The sequence below is a fragment of the Sinocyclocheilus grahami genome, unplaced genomic scaffold (assembly GCF_001515645.1).
Source record: "Sinocyclocheilus grahami isolate Dianchi unplaced genomic scaffold, SAMN03320097.WGS_v1.1 scaffold141.1, whole genome shotgun sequence".
NCBI classification, from domain to species: domain Eukaryota; kingdom Metazoa; phylum Chordata; class Actinopteri; order Cypriniformes; family Cyprinidae; genus Sinocyclocheilus; species Sinocyclocheilus grahami.
The window spans coordinates 1,553,839-1,562,903 of NW_015505320.1; the positions used below are offsets into that span (position 1 = coordinate 1,553,839).

At 37.5% G+C, this 9,065-nt stretch overlaps 1 protein-coding gene across 1 annotated transcript in view; it reads left to right on the forward strand.

Moving 5' to 3' along the window:
- Positions 1-404: 404 nt before the first annotated feature.
- LOC107591437 (leucine-rich repeat-containing protein 16B) overlaps positions 405-9,065 on the forward strand; it is a gene marked incomplete at its 3' end in the record, with an annotated part of 17,468 nt that continues 8,807 nt past the window's right edge. The window contains exons 1-2 of the mRNA XM_016280583.1: positions 405-541; positions 4,251-4,345. Coding sequence (XP_016136069.1) covers positions 484-541; positions 4,251-4,345 — 153 coding nt within the window. The remainder of the gene's footprint in view (positions 542-4,250; positions 4,346-9,065) is intronic.

The window sequence follows — 9,065 nt, forward strand, 5'->3', positions numbered from 1 at the left end:
CACACTTGTGTGTGAACTCCTCTCTCATGCCCTCCTCCTCCTCCCCTCGCTGGCTCTCTTCAGTATGATATGTTTATAGGCATTGGCTGAGGGAGAGCCAGCATTATAGCTGCTCCTGCTTGATAAGGAAAGCAAGAGGAGAGGGCGCTGGACGTCATGGCATCCAAAGACACCGTCGCGACTGCTTTTCTCACCGTTATCATCTCATGATGCACGTCCATATATTATTAAGTCGAAAAGATGAAAGGACTTGAGTCATGTTCCCATCCAGGCACAAACCTAGCGTTTGCATTATTAATTCATCGCTTTACATACAGTAGATACATGCACCCTTGTGTGTGAACTCCTCTCTCATGCCCTCCTCCTCCTCCCCTCGCTGGCTCTCTTCAGTATGATATGTTTATAGGCATTGGCTGAGGGAGAGCCAGCATTATAGCTGCTCCTGCTTGATAAGGAAAGCAAGAGGAGAGGGCGCTGGACGTCATGGCATCCAAAGACACCGTCGCGACTGCTTTTCTCACCGTGAGTCGGGAAATGACAGGTGATTAAATCCAATCGCTCTTTTTCTTCTTCCTATCCTACATTCGACACGCGCACCGAGGGATTTGTTAAGCGCGTCCCCGCTCGCTGCCGGTGCTTTGTGTTTTAGTGGTTTGAAATCTTCGCAGCGCTGAATGTTTGATAAGGTGGCAGATTTGTGGAGATGTAATGATTTCTCATACAGATTGCATGTGATTAACGGTAGAATCATTCATTTCGCGGGTGAGCATGTGTGCCATATGGTCGCTTTAATGACGGTCACTTCGTGTCCATCTTCAAAAGACTAAATTTGTGCAAATCGATCAGTTGGTTTCCTGTGTGTGTGTGTGTGTGTCTGTCTGTTGCGTTCGCCTGCAGTGTGTGTGCGCGCGCGCATGATGCTGTTCTGTCTTTGATGTGTCTCAGATATGAGTTACTTTCAGTTCTTTACACATTTGCGTATCGCTGCTGACGCAAGTTCACGGAGAGGCTGATACACTTTAGTCACATTCATCATGTGTGTCTTCAGGGCTGATGGAACACACACACACTCATCATAGAGGCCGTCATCTTTGCGCACGGTGATGCGTCCTCACGCTTACTGACACATACAATGACACATTGAACACACACTAGCAGTTTGACATTTGGAGCGCTCTCACTGTTAATTACCTTCACACATTATTATCTTCCTTTGGTAATTAATCCCTATTACTAACCCAGTATTTACTGTCCTGCTCCCAAGCGCTTCCGCTCTCTATTTCAATTTCCATTTAGTGCACTGGGGGGGGGGGGGGGGGGCATGCTAGAAATGATAACTTGTTAACTGGTTAACCATATACCGTATACTCTATCACACACACACATATGTGACCATGGACCACAAAACCAGTCATAAGGGTCCATTTTTTTGATGTATGGTTTGTTAGGATAGGACAATATTTGGCCGAGATACAACTATTTGAATATCTGGAATCTGAGGGTGCAAAAAAATCTAAATATTCAGAAAATTGCCTTTAAAGCTGTCCAAAAGAAGTTCTTAGCAATGCATATTACTAATTTAAAAAAAAATACATTTTGATATATTTATGGTAGGAAATTTACAAAATATCTTCATGGCTGTCCAAAAGAAGTTCTTAGCAATGCATATTACTAATAAAAACATTTACATTTTGATATATTTACGGTAGGAAATATACAAAATATCTTCATGGAACATGATCTTCACTTATTATCCTAATGATTTTTGGCATAAAAGAAAAATCGATAATTTATTTATTGTTGGCTATTGCTACAAATATACCCATGCTATGACTGGTTTTGTGGTCCAGGGTCACATATATAGACATATATAGTGTGAGACAACACATTATCTTATCGTAAAGTTTTTTTTATTGTCTTATAATTTACAGTGATATTGAGTATTTAACAAGGCAATACATATATTTTTATGGTAATATCAGGGTTGTCACTTTAATTTACAGGGCACAGGACCAAATTATTGGGACCAGTAAGCTAGGGGACCTTAATATGCCCCCATTGCTTTGGGCCCGGGACAGTGTTCCCATTTGTCTTTCCCTGTCGATGGCTCTGGGTAAAATATTTTAAAGTTTATAGCTTTTATAAGTATAATCAACTTATAATTGATGGGGAAAGTGGCATTCCCATAATTATTTGCGTGAAATTATTTGAATTTATATAAAAAAAATCGTATTTCTGGTATTAATTAGGCTATGTACATTACATTAGAGTGTTTAAGTTATTTAGTTCATGTTTATTGCATTATTCTGCCATTTGCGGTGTTTGTGATGATGTTTGTGTGAGTGACATGGTTCATTCTATTACTGGTCACTGGAGAGGCGAATTTTGTCATCATGTGGCCTTCCATTGTACAATCTGTATCATTATCAGCACTTTTGCAGTAATCTGCAGATTCTAATAGCTCAGATAGGATGGTGTATTAATATTATTTTCCTTTTGGAAAGCTGAAAAGTAAAAAATGGTGAACAGTCACGACTAAAATATAGCCTAAACTTTCTCATACATACTGTAGAGTAAATTCAGATCAATTGAGCCGCTTTAGACAATAAACATCTCAATAGCAAAATGCCTGAATTCATGCTATCTAAATTTTAGCCTAAAATCTTGATGTGTTAAAAAGGTATGTGTTTGTGATGATGTTTGTGTGAGTGACACATTCATTCTATTACTGGTCACTGGAGAGGCGAATTTTGTCATCATGTGGCCTTCCATTGTACAATCTGTATCATTATCAGCACTTTTGCAGTAATCTGCAGATTCTAATAGCTCAGATAGGATGGTGTATTAATATTATTTTCCTTTTGGAAAGCTGAAAAGTAAAAAATGGTGAACAGTCACGACTAAAATATAGCCTAAACTTTCTCATACATACTGTAGAGTAAATTCAGATCAATTGAGCCGCTTTAGACAATAAACATCTCATCTCAATTTTAGCCTAAAATCTTGATGTGTTAAAAAGGTAAAATTACAAAAGAGCACAAATACAAATAAAACAATAAATTGGGAAAATGTTCAATCAGTCAAAATAAACCCACCTCAACACCAAGCTTATTTCATGGCTACCTAGAGTTACGTGAGAAACATGAAACTGGTGTAGTGTAGGACGAATATACATTTAAGTTATTACATGATAAATATTTGACCGGTCATTTCAGAATGGCATGTAATCAGCTAAAGTAAACAGTCCAGAGTAAAATAAAGAAGGAACAATGAGCACATTTAACAAAAATGATACATTAAAATGGCAACATTAATTGAAGATGAAAAATAAGACTAGATATAAAAATAATAGTTAGCAAAGGTTTAGTAATGGGGGAATAGTGGGCATGACAGATCACCTACCACCATATGAAGGACAGTGATTGAAGACGTTCTGTGCTGCTAGAAAACAGCAGCCTTCAGATTCCCCTAATAAAAAGGGGAGCAAAATCACAAATGTGTGATCTCTCTCTCCATCTCTCTTTCTCTCAGTCACCACTTCTTTCATCTGAATAAATCTAAATTCTAAATCTCACTCCATCACTTATTCCATTTGTTTTTTTTTCTTTTTTCATCTTCTCTTTCGCTCTTTCTTTGTGCACATTTACATATCCCTCCCTACCCCATTTACCCATTTATTTATCCCCCTGTGACTCGCTGTAATGGAAACATGTGCTCTAGTTTGGCCCTTTGCTGTTCTTAGTGTCTGTCAGAAAGCCTAGGATCCCGTGATTGGGTCTTACACAGATTAAAGTTGATTGCGACTGCATTAACTGTTTGTCTTGCTCTGATCCTTCTCTCCCTCTCTCTCTCCTCTGTTATTCCTTCTTCTGCTCGCTCTGCCTTTCTATTCCTTCTCGGAGTCTTTCCTCTTTATAAAAGTTTAAAATGCATATTCCAGGAATTAGATCACAAGTTTAAAATGTGATCGTTCGGACGTACATATACATTACGTGCGAAGCCTGATAAAAAGTATGACTTTTCTCATTTATTTTCTGCTTTTGCTTTGAAGCACATCTTGAAGTGATTTTTATTTGTTGCTATGTACAGTATGCATGCAGAAAGACCACCTACACTAAGTGGACATGGTGTAAAAATACAGCATATGGGTATAAAGCACTAATTTTCTTACCCCTGCGTGCAGTGAAAATATGTCTGAGATAGATAGAGTGCTTCTCTTGCCGTTAATGCATCGCCTTTCTATTTTGCAGAAAGCATCAGACGAGTTATCGGCAAGACATCAATCAAGTTGATGAGAGCTATCAAAGTAGAGAACAAGAGTGGCAAATCAGAAGATCGGATTCTGGTAAGGCACTGCATTTAACTTCCATATTTAACTGCATTAACTATCCATATGTCCTTAAAAGTTCAGTTGATGCAAATTAAAATTGTGTCGTTGTTTACCATCAGGTTGTTCCAAATTTCCCAAAATGTTTGTTCTTCAGTATATTTGATTATGTATGTGTGATACATTTTTGGACACGTGTCATGTACATATATATCCATCATAAAATATATATATATTTATGTTCTAAATAACAGCATATATCATCATATAGGTTTTATTAAGGTCTACATATAAACATTTATCAGGTATCATATATGGCAATATCACTCTTGATAATTGATATAGGGCAATATATATGTGTGTTGTATATTACATTTCAGTATAATTCTTTATTTTACATATAATTACAAAAGAGACCTGAAGCTTTCAGGGCTCAAAAAAAAAAGGAGAAAAAAAAGAATGCAAAAGCACCATAAAAGAGCCACAGAGATTTTTCTTACTTCTTCCAAAGTCATAAACAGACTGAAATGCATGCAATGTCATTTTAAGAAATTTAAAAAGTCCTTCACTGATGATGTTCACTTCTGGATCATTGAGTCAGTGTGTTGAACTCAAAAACTGAATTAGTTTGATTTGTGAATGACTCATTCAGACCATTCAGCTCTTGACTGAAGCAGCCTGTTGTTTACTGCAGGCTTAAAGCCTCAGTCCCTGTTCTGAAACAGTGTTCCACTAAAGAAAGTCATCCAGGTTTGGAACAACATGAGGATGAGTTTTTAAATTATGTAAACATTTCATTTTCATTTTTTTTTGAGTGAAGTAGTCCTTTAAAAATCCATCAGCATTGGGTAAACGTGTGCATCCACTCTGTGCCTTTATTTTGTGCTTCTATTATGCAGCAGTAACAAAAACAATGAGACTAAGACTTTAACCTTTCCTCCTCTGTAATGGTGTGTGCAGTGTTTACTGCCTGCTGGTTGGGTTGTTTTTGCCAAGTCCATTTGGAGAATGGGCAGTGGAATCAATGATAAAAGCAATGTACGTGTGATGGTGCGCACACACAAACAGAAATCGCTGGAGACCGGACCCCTGCTGAGCTGTGAACATTACTGCGGCCATTGAGTCTCGGTGGGTCTGAGGGACCGACCGACTCTATAGGGAGTGTGTGCGAGATGGAGGATTGTGAGAGAAGAGGTAGCGTACGAATGCCAGTGTGTGTATGTGTGATAGTCACTTCAAGACCATTGAAAGCAGCTGGAGACTTGAAATGCCAGGGTTTGGAGCCACAAAAGCTAAATTAATCATCCAGATTGGTTTCAAACACACACACACACACATACAGAGTGAAGGAGGTGACTGAGGTGAGGAATCAAACTAATTTCCTGCTGAGTGTCAATGGACTGTTGTTGACACAAACCCTGAGTGATCTTCCTTTTCTACGCTTGATATCAAAACAATTTTGACTCAGATATTGCTAGTAAATTTCACAAATAATTACAAAGAATTGGAAACTAACAGTGAATTAACTGTGACATTTTGAAGTAGAATAACTGAAATAGTATTTTCTTGTAAAATGTATTCAGATTATCTTGTTCTATCTTATTTTATTAAATACCCCCTGTGGTGAAAATCTATTTTTAACACTGTTTGTCTGGTGTTTTTAATATGCTTCAAGACAAATTGGTTAACACCACTGCTCAGCATGTTCCCTTTAAAGCTGCAGTGTAGCAAAACAGTCTCTAAAATGTGGTTTGAAACCAACCCTGTTTCTACTGTCGCAAACATTTCACCAAGCTCGTCAACTGAGATGGGATTTTTCATATCACTAGCAAATCATTTCTAGATTCATTTCTGGGATTTTCAGAAGGTAACTCTGAGACGGTGAACAGGAACATGGTTTGTGTTAGATTAGCTACACGTTATTTGCTGTTCAATAACATAGTTACTCCATGATATTAGTTACCGTTACGTGTCTGATGATGTAGAGAGCGATACATAAAATGCATTGCTATTCTGATACATTGACTTGTAGATGACGTCTTCTTTGGAATCAGTTTGTGGTTCAAATATGTATGACTACATTAATCCATTATTGCCACTTGCCATTGTGTAGTGTTTGTTGCTTCTATTAACCAAGTGAAAGTGGAGCAGCTTTTCTGAGCTGGTGTGATTGAGTGGAGGCGGGGACTAATTTGCATGTTCATGGTTCCGTGTATAATAAATGAGGTAAGGGTGTAGAGTTATATATTTAAACCATTATAAGGCATGAAGAAATGATTTTCAAAGTTAAAATGTTTAAGTATGTCATTTTAATTATCAAAGATAAGTTTGAAGTGATAAAATTAGTGACTGCAGGGGGACTTAAAAGGGAAAAAATGAAAGGAAAGTCCACCCAAATGAAAGTTCAGTCAGTACTCAGCCACATATCATTTGGCACGTGTGGAACACAGTAAGAAAAGTTAAGCAGAATGTTCTTGCTGCTCTTTTCCATTCATTAAAAGTGAATACTGACTACAGTACAAACAAATAAACTGAATTTTCATTTTTGGGTGAACTATTCCTTTAACCTCACCCCTCCTGCCAATCTGCCTTTGTTTCTCTTCCTCTTTCTGACTCTGTCTATTTATATTAGCATCTTATTCACCCTTCCCCCTCTCCGCTGTGTCTTAGACAGCTCTTTTTTCTTTCTCTGTCATTGTTCTGTTCTTCACATTATATGCTTTACTCAGGCTCGCTTCTCTGTTCTGTCAGATTGATGTCAAGTGTGTATTTTCGGTAGTTTAATGCGCTTATGATTGTGGATGGTTAGAAATTGTGCCCAAAGAGCAAAGCAAATTTAAATGTAGGTCCGAAAGTATGACGAGAGCTTGGGGTTATACAAAAAACACACACACACTTACATCCAGTGTAGAGATATTTGCTTGTGGTCTGTCACTCGCTGCTCCTTTACCCAGGGGTTTTGTGTGTGTGTGTGTGTGTGTGGTGGGATGCCAACTGTACCAGCTTACAAAACACACCCTCATCTGCACATCAATCCACACACACACACACACACACACACACCCCGATACAGCTGTGTAGAGCACTCAGCAAGACATCAGCTCAAGCCTTGGGGCACGACACTAAAAAATATCACTCAAACACACTTTTTCGTACACGTTCACTTAGAGATCACACAGTCTTATTTGAGCACACACATACAGAGTATATATTTTGTGGGCCCACAGCAGAGAGCGATGGTGTGATGTTGGAAGAGGGGATGGGATAAGAGCTGGGCTTGGTGAACAAGAACACACCAGGGAGAGGCTCGCGAGAGGGGGCAATGGAGAGAGAGAGCTAGAGAGGGGGTGGGCGGCAGAGGAGATTGCTTGTTTTGAAGCCCCAAATGTCGCCTTTTCTTCCCCTTCAATTATTTATCTCGGTCTGTCGCTTCAGTTTTTCCTCTCCTGTGGAATAATAGGCCAATTAAAGGCTGTGATCGCCACAGTGAGTGACGTGAAGACTTCCTCAGATCCAGGCTGTCCGCACCACCACCCTGTCTGCTGGACCGTACTCATCCGGAACGGTTCCTAGCTGCAATGACTGGCTTAGTGGCATGCTTAAATTCAGACACAGTGATTTTATTTGGATATTACTCACAAGATTTTGTTGTTTTGAAGTATATGACTGTTATTGGGCAGTTGACAGCACTGGTGGTGTCTTGCAGTGTGACTTGCAATTCATCAAAAACTACTTATATGAATTCTTATATAATTACATTTTTAATTTTAATTATATAATTTTTATAATTATTATGTGTGCAGTTTTATGACCTCATTTTAATTATATTTTATGGAATTTACTTACTCTAATGAATTTACTTGGCAAAGTGAATTTGTCACTCTGCAGAACCAATTGCAAAACGTTTTTAAAATGGCCTTTAAAATGGTAAAACTATAAACTGTGAAATAGTGAAGTCACAGCACCTAGCCTAAATATTACAACGTTTTAGTGCCACATTAAAATAATAAAAATAATAATAAAAAACTATGATTTTGAGAATAAAGTTGTTATGTTTCAATAATAATTATGCCTTTAATGAAGAAAGTCTAAATTACATTTAAATTGATAATTAAATGATTCGTTTTATTATCAAAGCTCTTTACTTTTTATTGCTGGGGGCAAAACATATAATACAATGCAATGCAGAGATGATTGAGAGATACAAATAAATGTTCTACAAAAGTCTGATGTATCTGTTGTAAAAACATATACTCGCATTTTAACATGATTTTTCAAGTTGTTTTAGTCCAGTAAGTGTTCATCTTAAAATATTACTAATAACATAAAAGTTATTCTTATGTTTACTTTATAAAAATCAGTAAAAATTGAATAACAAAAATGTGTACCATGACCTAAAAGTGTCCTTTTACTTGTTAAAAAATTATTAACTATCAATCAGACAGCAGACGGCATGTTTTCATCATGGTATATCTTTGAGACCTTAAAAATTTGCGTTTCAAATATGATACAGTGGGCTTTATGGGATACAAATACATTTGTGCTGCTGCTGCGTAATTCACATTTCAGCAAACAAGAGCCCAGTTGAATATAGTATTATCTTTATGAGTAAAGAGTTCAGAAGACAAAATGCTGTAACGTTAAAGTTCCTCAGGAACTGCTTTATGACTTACAGTATATAATGTCTGCTATCCATTAGATTCCGTTGAACAGGCGGTTCTCCAGAGAAACCTAAACC